The 18344-nt window shown below is 43.0% G+C and overlaps 1 protein-coding gene across 3 annotated transcripts in view; it reads right to left on the reverse strand.

The window, feature by feature from the left end:
* LOC101034668 (LHFPL tetraspan subfamily member 3 protein) overlaps positions 1-18344 on the reverse strand; it is a 548863-nt gene that overhangs the window by 56112 nt on the left and 474407 nt on the right. Inside the window, exon 3 of one of the 3 annotated variants that reach the window (XM_074379278.1) lies at positions 4139-4186. The exons of 1 other annotated variant lie outside the window; for it this stretch is intronic. In XM_074379278.1, coding sequence (XP_074235379.1) covers positions 4170-4186 — 17 coding nt within the window. In that variant the 3' untranslated portion in view covers positions 4139-4169. The remainder of the gene's footprint in view (positions 1-4138; positions 4187-18344) is intronic. One more of the 3 variants, XM_074379279.1, reaches the window with a different exon arrangement.

Raw genomic sequence — 18344 nt, forward strand, 5'->3', positions numbered from 1 at the left:
TCCCAGAAATACATGGGAAATTAATTTGTATGCCTTTTCTCCTATCAATCCATCTGCCTCCTGTCACTGACTTTTCAGTGAACTTGAAGTGGGCCAAGGGTATTGGCCCCCACACAGTGCAGGGTCACCCAGCAGCCCCCAGGAGCGGCCGGTCCGTGCAAGGCTCTGAGGGAGCAAACTAATGTGTCTCTGTCAGATGGCTAGGCTCTGTTGGCTAGACTCTTGGGAGCTCAGTTAGTTTAAGGCCTGGCCAAATCTAGAGCTTCTAGTAGTTCCCAGAACTAAACTGGAGTAACTAGAAGCAGAAAGGAAGGCACAGTTGGCTGGGCATGGTGACTCACACCTGTAATCCCAGAACTTTGGGAGGCTGAGGTGGGCAAATGGCTTGAGCCCAGGAGTTCAAGACCAGACTGGGCAACACAGTAAAACCCTGTCTCTACTAAAAATAAAAAAATTAGCCAGGTGTGGTAGCACATTCCTGTAGTCCCCACTACTTGGGTGGGAGGCCGAGGTAGGAGGATAGCTTGAATCCAGAGGTGAAGGTTGCAGTGAGTTGAGATTGTGCCACTGCACTCTGGCCCCTAGCAATATGGCAATCTGGGTGACAGTGAGATCTTGTCTAAAAAAAAAAAAAAAAAAAAAAAAAAAAGGCAGAGTTCTCATCATCACTATAGCTAACCGGGAAGCTAGCTTGGCATATTCACATCCTGACATGCCACCAGGTCTCCAGGCTGATATTTTAGGGTCTCAGGCCATAGACACACCCCTTCTTCCATTTAGGAATTATTTCAGGCTGAGGCTTGCACAGACAGTGGAGTGCTTTGCTGTGGCTCAGGGGCAGCCCACAGGACTCCTTCCCTCCTTTCTTCCTCTTCCCCTTCCCCTTCCCCTTCCCTTCTCCTTCCCTTCCTCTCCCTCCCTCTCTTTCCTCAGACACCTGCAGTTTCCAATTTGGTCACTAGAGGTCTCAGCAGGACAATGATTATCCTAGGAAAGGGCAAAGGAAGACCTAGAAGAAGCCTGAACCCCACCCCTACTCCAAGCTGGCTGACTGTTGTTTGGGGGCTCTCCAGCAAAGGGAGAACTAAGGCAAGGAGCTCGTGACCCCTGCCTGACTGCCCACCATCCTCAGCAGGAAGACCAACTAGTCTTGTGTGGCTGCCCAAGGATGCCATTTTCCTCTTCAAACAGTGCCACAGCTGTCACAGGAGAAGGGGTGGTAACACCAGGGCAGTGACAGTTACCAAGGAGGGCCTGTAGTCCCCTTCCACTATCTCCGTTATTTGAGGCTGCTTCCCTCAAATGACATGGTGGACTGGCATCTTTCAATCTTACGTGAAGTGCTGTGCAGAGGCGGCATCAAGGGTCCCCTTGCACAACCCTTCCAGCCAGATTTGCTGCCTCTCAGTCCCTTCTGCCAAAATTCTGGAGCTGAAATTCTATCCTGGTAGTACTTTCTGAGGCCATAGCTTTTTGTGGTGCTATTTGTCCAGCAGCATTGGAACCTAAGACGTACACAAGAAATGATCCACCTTTGTGATTTTCCCTATTCTACCATAAGCCGTCCTGCTCTTCCCACCAGATTTTGAATCAGTGTCAGATTCAGGGAAGGCCGATGCAGACTAGATGTGTAATTTTGAAAAAAGTTGTGTTTTCGGCCAAACTTGATATACGAAAACCCAAATGGACCAAAATGTTAAATCAAGTGATGATTTTTTTTGTTTTCCAAAAAAGAATCATCATAGCTGGGCACAGTGGCTCACTCCTGTAATCCCAGCACTTTGGGAGGCCAAGGCAGGTGGGTTACTTGAGGTCAGAAATTCGGGAGCAGCTTGGCCAACATGGCAAAACTTTGTCTCTCTTAAAAAATACAAAATATTAGCTGGGCGTGGTGATGCATGCCTGTACTCGCAGCTACTTGGGAGGCTGAGGCAGGAGAATCACTCAAACCTGGGAGTCAGAGGTTGCAGTGAGGTGAGATCAGGCCACTTCACTCCAGACTGGGCAAAAGAACAAGACTCCCTCTCCAAGAAGAAAAAATCATCTTAAAAATGCCATTTACTTACCATGGAAAAAGAAAGCTCTGTTAAAAAAAATGACATTGCATATTTGGTTAATATGTGTAATTCCATAATTTTATGTAAATGAAGGGTGCATCTCAAACTCTGCTGAAAGCTGGCATGTATGGATTTCTGTTTTTGCTTTATTGGCTTTCAAATTATTCTTGGACTACCTCAGAGACTTCCCTGGCCTTGTTAACTTGGTTAGCAATAGACTGAAAAGGAGAGAATGTAACCTTGTACACCTGCTGGGTCTGCTCAAGGTCCAGAGCTCTGATCAGTGGTATCTCAGGAAGGAGAGAAGTATACACTAGCTGGATAACCCCAAACTACTGAAACTGGCAGATCTGAGATGACCACACCGGGTCTTGCCACATCTACCTGAGTTTGATAGGTCCATGTAAAGGGGACAGGCTGCGTGCTCATCTGCACCTTCTGCTTCCTGCCCTCGTTTGTCTTTAGTTAGTAACAGAAACCCACAAAGCCCTTGCTCCTAGAGGCTGTCCCTGTTCGCAAAGTCTGACTATAACTTTTTTCATAATCCCACAGTGGAAAACGAATGGTGCCGCGAGGAAACTGCATGAAAAACAGCCTGAGGTTACTCAGCAAACTCAGCATCATGTACTTTTGAAATCAGCCGATTTCAAACTCCTTTGACAGATGAGGAGCCCGAGGTCCATAGAGGCATAGCAGCATTCTCAAGTTCACTCAGATATTTCATGGCAGAGCCAGGACAGGGACCTGGGGTCCTTTCTTGGGATGTAGGCTCCTTCACTTGTAAAAAGCTCTCCTGGTAGGGTATAAGAGATTCACTTCCAGAGAGAAATGAGCTGGGACATCACACCAAAAAAGATGCCTTGATGGGAAGAGGAGGATTAAGTTTTAATCCAGGCTCTGCCCTCATCTTGGGCAAGTTACTTTCTCTCTGGAAACTTTGGCCATTTTCTGTGAATTAAGGGATTTGGAGTAAAGGCTCCATCTCTAAAGACTCATCAGCTCTAGAATTCTGTTTCTAAATGACAGGTTGGGGGTCTCGGCACGGCAGGGGCTTGGGCAGTGCTCAGTCACATTTCACAAAAGCCCCTCTAATTTTATGTTCTTGTCATCTCTGGCAACTAACTTGGAAAGTTTCCTCCAAATTCCCATTCAACACACACTAGAAACTTCAGTGAAATTGAGCACAAGAGGCAGTTCCAATCCCACAATCACAGTCAGGATCATATTTTAAATGTTCCAGGTATGCTCTTAGGCACAAATACCTCCTTTCCAATTTATTCTGTAAGTTGAACTTATCACATAATGAAATCACTCAGTTTGGAGATACAGTTAATGGAAAATCAAGGAACACCATAAGGAACTGTGTGTGTACACACACGTGTGTGTGTATATGTGAACAGTATAATGAAAGGCCACTATAGTCCCTATCTGGCTTGAAACACCATTATTCTTTTTCCTTCGTAGTCACAGTTTTGTTCCACATATATATGTGTTTCCATCACATACCCATGTGTACACAGGGAACATAATAGATGAGAAGACGACCTTTTCTCTCCATGGCTCATTTTAGCTGTTACTTGGCACCATGGTGTTTACTTTCACTTAGCATTCACTCTACGGAGACTCCCACAGCAGTAATCCCCCTAAGGGTGGCGGGTTCTAGAGCACATTGCATAGCAAAGGGAAGGTTTGTACAGAGATGCCCACATGTGTGGGTCCACACTGTGTAGTGGTATGTTGCAGTGAGAGTGTGGACGCACGCCTAGAATCCTAAAAGCTGATCATCCAAGTGCTCATTGTCAGAGAACAAGAAGCAAAAGCATCCCCCAGGACTCCCCAGCTCCTTCTCGGGGAGGTGCCAGGCTGACAGCTGCAAGTGCCAGGGATTGTGGGAGAGCGAAGCACAAAAATAAAATCAGGAACAAAGACAGAAGATCTATGGCTTGAAAGCGGCAGTTTCATGCGGCCCAAGGGCTAAGCGCTGAAAGCGGGAATCAGAGAACAGCAGAGAAAACATGCGGGAACGGAAGGCGGAAGCGCACACAACACAGCTCAACCCACGAAGCCATGCTCACACTTACATGGTGTGGTCTCACACTACCTTAGTTTGCCTTAAGCATTTCCATCATCTGAGAGTGTGGGAGGAAAAAACAGAACGGTTAAAGGTAAAGTAAGTTAAGAGCTCAAGCTTTGTTTTTTTAAAGATTAAAACTAACAATGTCATTCCTGGTCATTCCTTGGTGATTCACAGTAAGGAAAATCACAGTTCTGAGAGCCAGACTGCCTGGTTCATACTTCAGTCCTGCTGCTTGCTAGCTGTGGGACTGGGCAAGTGTCTTATATTTCCCTGCCTGTTTTCTAATTGTAAAATGGGCTAATAGCAGCACTTACCTTATAACGTTGTGGTGAGGACGCAATGAATGAACGCATGGGAATACTTAAAAGCTGGGCACAGGGGCTCAAGCCTGTAATCCCAGCACTTTGGGAGGCTGAGGCAGACGAATCACTTGAGGTCAGGAGTTTGAGACCAGCCTGACCAACATGGTGAAGCTCCGGTTTTACTAAAAATAGAAAATTTAGGTAGGTGCCTGTAATCCCTGCTACACCAGAGTCCGAGGCAGGGAGAATTGCTTTAATCCAGGAGGCAAAGGTTGCAATGAGCTGAGATCGTGCCACTGCACTCCAGCTTGGGTGACAGTGAAATTTCATTTCAAAAGAAAAGAAAAGAAATACTTAGAATATCTCTATTATTCCATAAGCCCAAGGAAAGAATATTCCTAGTCAATACTAAGTATTATCTAAGAGTTAGATATTAGTGTTGTTTTTATTGCTTTTATCTCAGGCAATACCACCCAAAGGAGAGGAAAAAGAAGTGAAAGTCAAGGACTTAGAATTTTAGGACTCAGAGAATTTTACTCAATAAGAAAAATAATCAAGAGAAAAAGACAAAAGTTAAAAACACATGGATTGAGCAATAGTTCCAAGTGTTGTTAAACTTCTTTGAGGATATCATTTCACATGCTGGATTATCCTAAAGCAATTCAGAGTAACTTTAAAAGAAAGGTAAGTAAAAATCAATTGCACACACACAGATCAATTAGAACTCTAAAGCATGGTTCGCACTGGATGCTTCAAGGCTATGTACACATCCTCAGGCATTGTCCTGCCATGCTGTCATCTTGCATTTTCTCACTTGCCTCCATCTAGTACCTCACAGAGAATTGCTGAAAGGTGCCAGTGCATGGATGGGGGTTTGGGGGTGATGGTGGTGTGAGTGCCAACTGGTTGAGGAAGTCATGCAGGCAGGTGAACTTCTCTCTCCCACTCTTGCCCCAGAATCATTTCATTAGCTTTGCCCTCACTTGGCAGGATATTGTGGTCAAACGGAAGAATGGGACACTCAGTCTAAAAGGTACCTGCAAGCAAAATGCCCGTGGAAGACCTGGGTGTGAGTCTGCCTTTGCTGACCATGCTCGGAGTCCCTAGTTGGTCAGCACCAGTGCCCTGTTAGTTCCTCACTTTTCCTCAAATTGAATCCCACTCTCTCCACCTCCCAGGGGTGCATTTGCACACGTAGACGGGCCCATTGAGACAGGTCATATTTAAAAGCGTGTAGCATTCCATGAAACTGAAAGTAATGGGTTGTCATCTCCTTCTGGACACCCAATTCCTTTCCCTCCAACATCTCCTATCTGATTGATAGCTTCTCATTTCCTGCTTCCCATCTGGCCCTCTTCTTACTTTTCTCTTTTGGATGCTTGTATTCATCACAGGCCCAAGACAGTTTTCAGAATAGAAGGTCCAGGCCTCTTCTCTAGGTTTCTTTCTGCTCCTTCTCACTTTTTCAAAGGCATGAATGACTGTGTTGGCTCTTTTTAGGATGTATTTGCATGAAGTGACTTGATTATATGAAGTTGGGTGTCAGAAACATCATTTCAAATGAGAAGTGAAAAGTGACCTTGGAAGTTTTTAGCTGGTAGAATACAGAGAGGAAGAATGTTGAGTCCATTGGGTAACCTTGCCTAACTCACCTTTCCAGAAAGGGTGAGTCACAGACGGCCTTCGCTCTCTGAAACACAGAGGGGCATAAATGTGGGCTCAGCTTCCATCAGGGTGCATTCTTCCGCCATGAAGGTGGAAGAGTGTATGCTTATATGTGGGCCCACACTGCTGTGGTCTGAGAAGACCTCTGGTCTGAGCAGGGTTTTAATCTGGATCATTAAAAAAAAATATATACATGCACTCCAGAGTTGAATTCCCCAGCTGAGTAGCTGCTAGTTGGGCTGCAGACTCCCAGAGTCTAGGCCTGGGTTTTTATTTCTTGGGCAGCCTCTCACTATGTCAAGTACAGCACGCCTCACGCTGCAGGTAGGGGTTAGGGCTGCCAGGAATGGCAGCTTTATTTGTCTGGAAGGGAGGTTGGGTTTTTAAAGACATAGTCTTAGATCTTTCCAATCACAGATACTGTTTCAGGGACACAGATTATAGTGCTCATGCTCTGGAACACAGAGAGACACCTTGATCTGTTCAACACCTTTTTGAAGGGATGCTATTTATGTCATCGGAATGTTGCTCAGGCAAAAGTGCAAACAGGCAAAAGAGGCAGAAGATGCTTAGAGAAGCAAAGACACTGTCAACCAGGAAAAGGAGGTATATTGAATTGATGTTTGCAGAAATTGAGACATTTAAACAGAATTATTAAGCAATTAACCGAATTATAACCAGACTAGAAAATACAAGATGATTTCACAGGAAATCATTTCAAATAAGTGATTATCTTGCTTTGGAATCATTATCTTGCATTATCATCTTGCATTTGGTCCCAAAACAGATGAAGAAGGCCATTATTTTGACAGAAGAGATAGAAGCAGTTATGCTTTTTGTGTCAAGGAGACGAGCAATGCCACGTCTCCTGGAGCATCAGTGAGCTCATCAGCCTGCAGGACTCTATCTGGAGGGCTGGAGTTCTCAATGCAGTGAAGACAGCCATGGCATCATCATCCCATACACTGTGAATTTTAGTAAAGAGTTCGATGGCAGTCACTTCTAAGATCTACTCTGGGTTCCAGGGCCCAATCCCCTCCCAAGGCAGGCCATGTATATTCTCAGGTGTAAGGCGTCAGGCTAGGTTTAGGTGGGTAGCCCATGTAGGGAAAAGCATCCCCTGCAAAAGGTTCTACCACTAGAGGAGGAGCTGATGTCTGAGTAACCTTGAGAGTATTTTGCTAGGCTATGCTTAACTCAACAAAATCATTGATTTTTTTTTTTTTAAAGATTGTGTGTGTGTGTGTGTGTGTGTGTGTGTGTGTGTGTGTGTGTATTGATCAGAACAGACATGCTGGTTATGGTAGTTGGGAACAGTTTAGAAACAAATTTTAATCCTCTATAAAAGTGCTCTCTAGGACAGATGAAATACTCATGGTGGGGGAAGGTAGGGAGCAGAGAGAGAGAGAGAGAGAGAGAGAAGCAGAGAGTGGGGAGGATGAATGTGAGGAAGGGGAGGACAGGAAGTGGTTCTCACTGGATTTGCACCCTGAAAGATAAAGCCTCATCCACCCTCTTTTATCTCTTCTCTTGCTTTCTCTGGTGTCAGGAGTGGAGAAACTATTTGCCTTGAGATCTCCTGAAACAACAGAGGGGCAATGAGGAGCACATCAATAAAACATAATTCTTTTGAGGGAGTATAAAATGTCCTACTCTTTTGAAATCAGTAAGGGGGAACATAAAACTCAAATAAGTTGGTGCAAAAATTATTTTAAAGATCCTTCCGGTTTTATATTATAGCTAGTAAAAAGAGGTAGCTGAGAGGAGAGAAGAGAGAGAGAAAGCCAACAGGCAGTGAGATTCACAGAAGGAGCAAAAAAGAGATAAAAATGAAAGATCTGTGTGCAGAAAGTCATACACGGCAAAGCAGATGTGATAGCTTAGGGACAGCCACATAGAGGTACTCCCAAAGACACACACACACACACACACACACAAACACCCACACCCACACCCACACACCCCACACACACAGTGCATCATAATACATATTGACTTGAATCAGTATCATTGTTTGATCATCATTCCATTTTCCACAGACACAAATGGGAGTGCAGTGTCCTGATCCATGCCCCTAGGATGCAGAAAATCAGTCAAGGTGAAGATAGGCTTTACGCAGAACGTGGACTGCAGGCCAGTGAGGAAGGTTCCGTCTTAGCTACATAGCCACGTCTCATGAAAAACCTCTTCTGGGTCTTCCTGATCCCTGAAAATGATCCCTGGGATCATAGGGGTCATATTCTAATTAAGGCAACTGGATGTACTTTTTGTGCATTTTTATATAAGATGGGAGAGGATTTCCTAGGGAAAAGGAAGATCAATGCCCCTATAAAAAGGCAGACAAAGCTTGCTGGCACCATGTATATGTGTGGGTGAAGCACACTTTCCTCTGTGCTGTGAGCCTAGAAAAAGGCCTTTTACCATCATTTCTCATATTGATGAACTTTTTTTTTTTTTTTTGAGTTAAGAGTCTCACTCTCTCGCCCAGACTGGAATGCAATGGCGCAACTTGGCTCACTGCAACCTCCGCCTCCTAGATTCAAGTGATTCTCCTGCCTCAGCCTCCTGAGTAGCTGGGATTACAGGCACCTGCCACCACACCCAACTAATTTTTGTATTTTTAGTATAGACAGGGTCTCACCATGTTGGCCAGATTGGTCTCAAACTCGTGACCTTGTGATCAGCCCGCCTCAGCCTCTGAAAGTGCTGGGATTTTACGCATCAGCCAGCATGCCTGGCCACATTGGAGAACTTTGACTATTCACAGGGCTCACTAAGTATAAGAATCACTCATCATGGTGGATCAACTAATGAACTGATATTTCATTTCATAAGCTTATTTATTATACTGCAAATGTTAAAAAAGACAACCTTTATGTTTCCATTTGATTTCTTCAAACTCGAATGAACCGTGGTCTCATTTATGTAGAGTGTTAGAGAAACCACCAAAATGTCCTTTTGAGTTTTTCTATTTGGATGGTTTTTACTAAGCCCTGGGAATTTGGGTTCTATAGTTTAATTTCTCACTTCCTAGGTAGTAATAGATAATAGGTGGAATGCTGAGTACTGACTGATTTTCCTTCAAATGCTCCACCTCCTGGATATTTGGTGTTCAGTGGTGAAGGGTAGCAATAAAAAGAACAGAAATGAAGGAAACTGGAAGTGGTGGCTCCTGCCTATAATCCCAGCACTTTGGGAGACCAAGGTAGGAGGAACACTTGAGCTCAGGAGTTCAAGACTAGCCTAGGCAACAAGGCCCTGGTCTCTACCAAAAAAAAAAAAAAGGAAAGGAAAAAGAAAATTAGCATGGCGGCCTGTGCCAGTAAAGTTTTCCCAGCTACTCTGGAGGCTGAGGCAGGAGAGGATTGCTTAAACGTGTGAGATTGAGGGTGTAATGAGTCGTGATTGTGCCACTGCACTCCAGCCTTGGTGACAGAGTGAGATGCTGTCTCAACAAAAAAATTAAAATAATAATAAAAAAAAGAAAATCCACAAGAAAAAAACAAAAAAAGAAATGACGGTCCTTGAGAAAATGATTTTTAATTGAGATGCCTTTCAGAGAAGGAATACAAGATAGCGCTGTAATTTAGTATTAGAATCAAAGAAGTCTAGGGCTGGATGTGACCTTGGTAATTTTCCAGTCTATATTTTATATTTTATAATTGATTATAATTGTCAATTAATATTAACACTAATAACAATTATTTTTAATTATTGATTAATAATATTAATTATCCAGTCAATTTGCTTCATTTTATAGATTAGGAAAGAACTCAGGGGTCAGGTGAGAGCCTGTTAGAGACAGAATTAGTGGTAGACCTCCTGACTCATGATCCAGGACCACCCACCATACCACTTCCCATGTTCAATAGAAGAACAGTTTCCTAAGCAATACACCCATCAGGTAATATGAATAATACGTCCAACTTGCCCTCTGAGTACAGAAAGACTTAATAATCTTTATAAGCAAGCATTATAGGTGTGATCCACTGTGCCCAGCCAGAAATGTTAATTTTTTTCTTTCTTATTTATCATTATTATTTTTAAATATATACACATTTTATTGCTCTTTAGGTTCTGGGGTATATGTAAAGAACATGCAGGATTGTTGCATAGGTACGTACATGGCAATGTGGTTTGCTGCCTCCATCCCCATCACCTATATCTGGCCTTACTCCCCATGTTATCCCTCCCCAACTCCTACCCCCCACACTGTCCCTCCCCTAGTACCCACCCCAGAGACCTCAGTGTGTGATGCTCCCCTCCCTGTGTCCATGGGTTCTCATTGTCTAACACCCTGCTATGAGTGAGAACATGTGGTATTTGATTTTCTTTTCTTGTGTCAGTTTCATGAGAATGATGGTTTCCAGGTTCACCCATGTCCCTACAAGGACAAGAACTCATCGTTTTTTTTTTGTTTGTTTGTTTTTGAGACGGAGTTTCGCCCTTGTTACCCAGGCTGGAGTGCAATGGCGTGATCTCGGCTCACCGCAACCTCCGCCTCCTGGGTTCAGGCAATTCTCCTGCCTCAGCTTCCTGAGTAGCTGGGATTACAGGTGTTTGCCACCTTGCTGGCTAATTTTTTTGTATTTATAGTAGAGATGGGGGTTTCGCCATGTTGGCCAGGCTGGTCTTGAACTACTGACCTCAAGTGTTCTGCCCACCTCGGCCTCCCAATGTGCTGGGATTACAGGCATGAGCCACCATGCCTGGCCCCCAAATGGCGAATTTTATAACATAAAAGAAATTCAGGTTTCCAATCTACCACATAGGTGGGAACCCTCAGGATTTCACAAATGGAGTTCTGTTGGCTGAAATGTACTTTAAACACTTCAGCTGGCCTTGAAGGTTAGTTAAGTTCCCTGTTTTACAATCTTGCCAATTTAACACTGCCATCCTATCCTCCCTCTGGGGTGACAGGTGGCTAAAATCACATTTAGATTTTCCTCTGAGGGGAAATTTCTCTCTCCTTGACAGTCTCACTGTTCTGTGCCTCACGGCCTACTAGGAACCTGCAGGGAGCTCCTCTGGAGAGTGTCTCTTCTCTGTCTAACTGCTTTCATCTACTCTGGGGTCAGAATATTCTTTTTCTTAAGAATTCATTCCTGGTGGAAATGTTAGCATGTTAGAATGTATTCTGGGCTCTTACGACATTGTTTCTGTTTTTGCTTTAGACATTACCAAAAATGATTTTTTAAAAAATGAAATGAGTCCTGGTACTTAGTACATTATTCTGGTTAAAAAAATGAAGTGATGTTTCTCTATACTTGCACATTCCAACACAGCAGTCCTTGTCACATGTGGCTATTTAAATAACTTAAAATAAAATACAATTAAAAATTCAGTTCTTCAATTTCACTGGACACATTTAAAGCACTCAAAAGCCACATGTGTCTAGGGTATGAAATTGGACAGAGCAGATATAGAACATTTTCATCATTGTTTTGCAAGACAGTGCTGCTTTACAACACTTACTATGCTTTAGTAAAAATTGAAAGCAAGCTGTGCACTTTGCTCTACAAGCCAGATTCTGAAAAAGATCAATGAAACATAAATATGTACCCATCTATAAAATAATTAATAAACCATACAGTTGAAATTCTGAGTGTCTTTATGTTCAAGTCAGTCACACAGCCACACACAGCCTTATCACTTAATTTAGATTCTAATGAAATCAGACTTTATTTAAATGAAGACAGAACTGACTTTCACTCCAGTGGTAGTCCTTTTCAATGGAGGTGTATATGTAGGGTTGGGAGTGCAGATGGAAGTACATGGGGAAATGTATCAGAAACACCTGAGAACCTGCACAGAACTAGCCATTTCCTCCCTACCCAGACAGCATTGGAATTAGGGAGGGCAGATGTGACACAAATAACTTCTGTCTTTTGAAAAAGTTCCTCAAATGGTTCTAATGTATCTTTCTCACCCCTATTCCTCCAGAGAATCAAAAGAATGGCTAATTGCAGAATGGCAAGGGCTACTGACGTAAGTTAAACACGTAAATAATTATATAGGTTAAGCTCTGATTACTGGGGCTGGTTTCATGAGCAATTTTGTGCTAAGTCTAAGTAGAGTGGGTAAGACTTCTGGTTAAGAAGGTTATATTATTTCTCTAGAGTAGTATGGGAAAATACCGAAGGCATGCTAGCATTAAACATTTATTTGTTCAAGAATAAATTACTGAGCATCCAATAATGTCTGTCAAACACTGTGATAAGTATTGTGGAATATGGTAAAATAAGTAAGCAATGGCACTGGAATGTGGCAGCTAAATTACTGTGTGGGCTTTGAGTTAGCCTGAGTTTAAAGTTGGTGCTTTCTACAGGGTGCTGTGCATACTGCTCCAGTGATGTCTGCACCAAAATCTCACAAATCACTACTAAAGTACTTACTCATATAACCAACCACCACCTATTCCCCAATAACCTATGGAAATAATAATAAAAAGAAAAAGTTTATGCTTTCTAGCTGCATGTCTTCAGGCAAACTACTCAACCTCTTCAAGGTTCAGTGTCTTGCATTAAATTGGGAATAATATTAGCACTTAGTTCATGGAGTTATTAATGAGGGTTGAATAATATAAAATACATACAGAAGATTTAGTACAATTTATTGACTACAGCATTACTAAAAGGTATACAGTTTAGTGCAGAAGATAAACCCACTTAAACCACACTTCTCCTCACTGCAGATGCCTGTTTCAGTTGATAATGAAAAGGTGGTAAAGAAGTCAAAGGTGTAGGTTTGATCCCTGTGTGTGGGCCAATCAGCTCCAGGGTACACCAGATGTCTCTGCTCTTAGCCCTGCCATTCCACAAATGTGGCCAGTAGGGAATCAGGGTAATGGCACGAGGACCATCAAATATGAGAGCTGAGACTGATCCAGGTTGAAGTCACCCAAGTTTCTTCCTTTAGAGATAAGTAGACTAAGTTTCAGGATCGAAATACTTTGCCAAACTTTAAACACAACCCAGTTCCCTGCCCAGTGTTCATTGTGCACACGTTGAATATATGGAACGGAGATCTTCATCACCACAAAATATTAGTAAAGATCCTTATCTTACTATCATCTGGCCGTGGGATTATTTTCAAACATATTTTCATTAGCTTCAGAACCCAGACACAAGACTGGGTGCCATTTTCATTTATTGTCAGGGATAAATTGACATCCTACAAGCCATAGCTCCTAGGGGCAACTCTATGAGGACTAACAAACTACAGTAGCCAAATATTCTCGAGATTTAGTTGTTCTACATCCCAAAAGTTAACCTGGCTCATCTCTGCTCAGCAGGGGTAAATCCTTCACCTGTGAAATATCAGAGTGAGTAGCAGAGCACAGTGAAAAATAGAGTGCCAGAATGTAGGATCCAATCTTGATGGCACCATAACTCTGACACGATCTTTCTTAGACTTTAATTCTAAGGGCAAATGGTCAGCTTTTGCTTCCATCACTGCTTTTATCCTGCTGCTTCCTAAAAGCACAAATGGTGAAAGAACGGTAGGCTTTTTAGATGAGAGTGTGATGGCCTCTTGGTTGTTTCTTCTACGTGGCTGTGGGGGATAGCTTCTTCCAAAGACAGTAAGTGCCTCAGCATATGGGACTAACACACCTAGTGACAATACAAGAAATGGACAAGACAGCCATGGAGTACCTTTAAAGATGTAAATCACATGTCCCTCCCTGTTCACAAGCCTCCAGTGGTTCCCATTACAGAGCAGAATCCAAGCTCCTTTCACTGGCATATACGGCCAATAGGATTGGGCTCTTGTCTGCCTCTCCAGCTCCATTTCACACCACTCTCTATCGACCAGTCAACCTGGCCTCCTTCCTGATTCTCCTTTCCACCTTAGGATCTTTGCATATGCTCTTCGCTTCTCCTAGAATGCTTTCTTTCTTATTGTTGTTGGGTCAGTTTTTCTGCATGTCAGCTTAAATGTCAGATCCTCAAAGGCCTTCCCTGAGCATACAACCAAGGGTAGCTATTTGGTCACTATTTAGTATACTACCCAGGATAAATTCTCTACATAGCGCTTTATACTTTCTAATATTTTCTTGCCTTTTATGTTTATTTATTTTCTGTCTCCTTCCATTCTTGGCAAGGCGAGGGAGAGCCGTAGGACAAATACCTAATGCATGTAGGGCTTAAAACCAAGGTGACAGGTTGATCGGTGCAGCAAACCACCATGGCACATGCATACCTATGTAATAAACCTGCATGTTCTGAACATGTATCCCAGAACTGAAAGTAAAATAAAAAAAATACTTTAACGTGTAGCTCAATATGAAACAATGGTAAAATACACCATGTGAAGTGAGTCATTTTCAGTATGAATAATTTGACACAATTTTTGTAAAAACCAATTATATGTGTATTTACATATATTTGTATTAATAGAGAATAAATTATAAATGGCTTCATCTAAAAAAAAAAGAAAGTTCTGGATAACAGAAACTTTGTCTACTAGTTTATCATCTCCTAGAACTGCCTGGCACATAGTAGGTGCTCAATAAATATTTACTGAGTGAAATGAATAGATGAAGTTTCTGTCCCTCTAAAGAACCGTGCCTAATACACTAACCTCTGCTTCCCAGGTTCAAGCGATTCTCCTGCCTCAGCCTCCCGAAAAGCTGAGACTACAGGCATGTGCCACCACACCTGACTAAGTTTTGTATTTTTAGTAGAGACAGGGTTTCACCATGTTGGCCAGGCTTGGTCTCGAACTTCTGACCTCAAGTGATTCACCCACCTCAGCCTCCCAAAGTGTTGGGATTACAGGAATGAGCCACTGTGCCTGGCTGAGGACTGAATTATTCTAACCATCTGGTTTGACCTTTGCATCAATTAGAAAAAGAAAAGAAAAGAAAAGAAAAGAAAAGAAAAGAAAAGAAAAGAAAAGAAAAGAAAAGAAATATCAAACAGAGAGATCCTAAGACAAGGGGGTGAGCCATGACAGGGTAAGAGCTATTTGAAGTGGATGAAGGAGCACTCTCAGGGAGAAACAACAGAATGAAAGAAATGCTTTAGGACTCAATTTGCTACGTTAAATATACTTTACTCAGGAGTATTACACAATGATACATTTGGACAGAATGAACACTGGTTATGAAAAAAATCCTCTATTGTATGCACTCAAATTCTATAAACAAGAGCCACTGAATGTCTATCTGGAAACAAAACCTGGTCTTTCATAGTTAGTTGTTTTCTTTATGTTTAATAGAGGATGTAATGCTAGGGATATTTATGTTTAATAGAGGATGTAATGCTAGGGATATTAATATTGTCTGATAGAATGATAGACAACACAACCAACTTTAGATTTTTCCACCATAAAGAGACAATGACAATTATCCAGTGCATCTAAATCCCCAAATATTCCAGTCTGTCTTCTGAGTCAAGCCCTTTTAGCAAAACTGAAAAAATAACAAATACTAATGCTGACTTCTGTGAGTTTCATTCCATTTTAAAGTTTTCTCACTATTCCAGCTTGGGACAGGAAAGTAGAAGAAGCAAGGAGGTTGTAAAATCTTACGTAGTGCCCACATCACGACTCACCAAATGACTGTAGGGCTAATCAGGGAAAAGGGGCTACTGAATGCCAGGCATTTCCTTATGCCATCTTACTCCGTTGTTAAGACACTGGGGAAGGCAGGTATTATTAACCCTCCTTTTACAGATGAAATAATGAATTCCAAAGGTTTCAGTCACTAACCAAAGTCACCCAAATAATAAGCAGTAGTGCAGGTTTGGTGGGGAGTCAAATAGAGGTCTAGCTCCCAAAACAACACTCTATTTAGAATCCCACATGTGTTGTATGGTATTTTGAAGCATCTTTTTTTTTTGTGAAGCAGGAAAATCCCCACTGCATCTTTATTTTTCAAATGAGAAAACTATGCTGCAGGGAAGCTCTCAGAGAATCTGTAAATCTTACTGTGGTGTCTGATGGTTTGGTGTAATAAGGGTAGGTATGGGTAAAGAAGGGGTGGGCGAGGACATTCTGGAGGGAGAGGGGGCTGCAGGCCCACCGTGGAAATGAGTAACTCTATTTTCTCTCCAGAAACAAGATACAGTTACACATAAATTGACACACATAGTTCCAGGCTATAAATGTTGCTGGTTGCTTGGTCTTTTGAAATTTTTAACTTTTCCTTCAAAAGAAACAAACTCAGTTTTTCTTAAGAAAAAAAAGTATAGGAAAGTTTTGAGCTCATGATCAAATTGAATTTTCCAGCAATTAGGGCAACAAAGAACTGCAAGAATGCATTTTAATCAAAAGTCTCTTTGGTTAATTTCACTATCATATTATGCATAGATAACATTTTTTATTAAGAATAAAAGTGCAGCTGTTGACATACTATTTTGATTAAGACAGTTTGGATAAGAATATAATTTTTAATTTGTAAAGGTGCATGTGGTCACAGAGTGAAAATGGTCAATTTCCAGCTATACATGTTTTATGAGTTTAGGAAAACATTTTCAAAAGAATAATTTTTTTATTCATTCTAGTCCTTTTCCAAGGTAAAGTCACCTTGTCACTTTTGTGGTCCAGTCAGTTACCTATTGCAAGTGAAACTGGGTGTTGTTAACAATTATGTCAAGCCAGCAGGTGTAAACTGACCAGGACTGCCCCAGGTAAAAGAAGATGAATACCCATCCTATCCAAAGGGAAGCCACCTTTTCTTCTTCTATATATTACATGAGAAGCCCAGCAATACCTTTTAAAAGGCAGCTGTGACCTCTAGCACTCTCCACTGCAGGAGTAGGTCCTTTGATTTTTCTTCTACTCTCTTCCTTTATAGGCCCCCACTTCTGCCTCCCTCTGATGGAGGGCAAGCCAGCCTGAGGACCCTTGGTTAGGGAGAGTGGCACCTCACAGGAGGCTCTTAATGGGGGTGTGCTGTCTCCGCTGGGAGTGAGGGCTGGGTTGAAGTCCTGGGGCCAGGATTAGACCAAACCACAGTCTGAGCCTCATAAGTATGGGCTTTGGGATTCAGTACGTTTTGGGGATTCTTTTTTTTTTTTTTTTGAGAGGTAGTCTTACTCTGTTGCCGAGGATGGAGTCCAGTGGCACGATCTTGGCTCACTGCAGCCTCCGCCTCACTGCAGCCTCCGCCTCCTGGGCCCAAGTGATTCTCCTGCCACAGCCTCCTGAGTAGCTGAAATTACAGGCATGCACCACTATGCCTGGCTAATTTTTGTATTTTTAGTGGAGATGGAGTTTCACCATGTTGGCCAGGCTGGTCTTGAACTCCTGACCTCAAGTGATCCACCCGCTTCTGCCTCCCAAAGTGCTGGGATTACAAGTGTGAGCCACCGCCCCCAGCCATGTTTTGGAGACTCTCTGTTTTCCTCTTACCTCCCCACTTATGCCATTTGTCTGGTTGACCTCTTTGGCTGCTCTGGCATGGGAGGAGTCTTCACCCCACTCCTGAGGTTGGAAAATAAGAGGGCTGGCTGGCTGTGCTCAGCTGAGGATCCCTGGTTGCCTTCCTCCTCCACCCCAATGGGGAAGGGCTGTCAGGCCAGTACCTCCTGGGTACAAATCCTGTATCCCCAGCACACTGCTCCTTGGCTAGAATAACATTTGGGCATCTGGGTCTCTTGGTTTCAGACAAGAGGCCAGAGGAGTGGGCTGGATTTGAGTTACTGCGTTCTCTGCCTGCTGGGGCAGGAGCTCTCTCCTTTCCATCCTGTGAGGCTTTCCCCCTTCACCTTTATTCCTGCAAATTCGGTGGGCAAGTACTACCCTCATGCTGGCCTGGGGAATTTGAGGTTGGTGGGGACAGAGACTCAGAAGACCTGCCTCTCTGTTCTAAGGGCACCAAGGCCTAAGAATGTTGACTGTGTCTTTCAAAGCATCTCACATATAGAGGCTGAGGCTGGGTGAGCCTTTGCTGAAAGAGTCCTCCATTGGCAATTTATGAGTCAGGCATGGCGGGAGTGACCTAGAGAGGGTCCCAACTAGGGAACTGACAGGGTTCTCTGTCTCCTCTTGGGTTGTCCACATCTGGCTCATTGTGATCATTACAACAGCCATAGCTGAAGAGGGACCTAGTCCACAGAAGAATGTTCAGGACTTGTGACAATACTGTACGATCTGGGGGCAGTCAGTCTGATGCTGAACCTGACGAGCGCAGGACAGCTGCTTTCATATCTGCAAAGGGCTATGGTCTGGAAGAGGGTTCAGCCTCCTTTGTGAGGTCCCCAAAGAGCAGTGGAGACCTCTGGACTGTGTTCCAGA

The sequence above is a fragment of the Saimiri boliviensis genome, chromosome 10, assembly GCF_048565385.1.
Source record: "Saimiri boliviensis isolate mSaiBol1 chromosome 10, mSaiBol1.pri, whole genome shotgun sequence".
NCBI lineage: Eukaryota > Metazoa > Chordata > Mammalia > Primates > Cebidae > Saimiri > Saimiri boliviensis.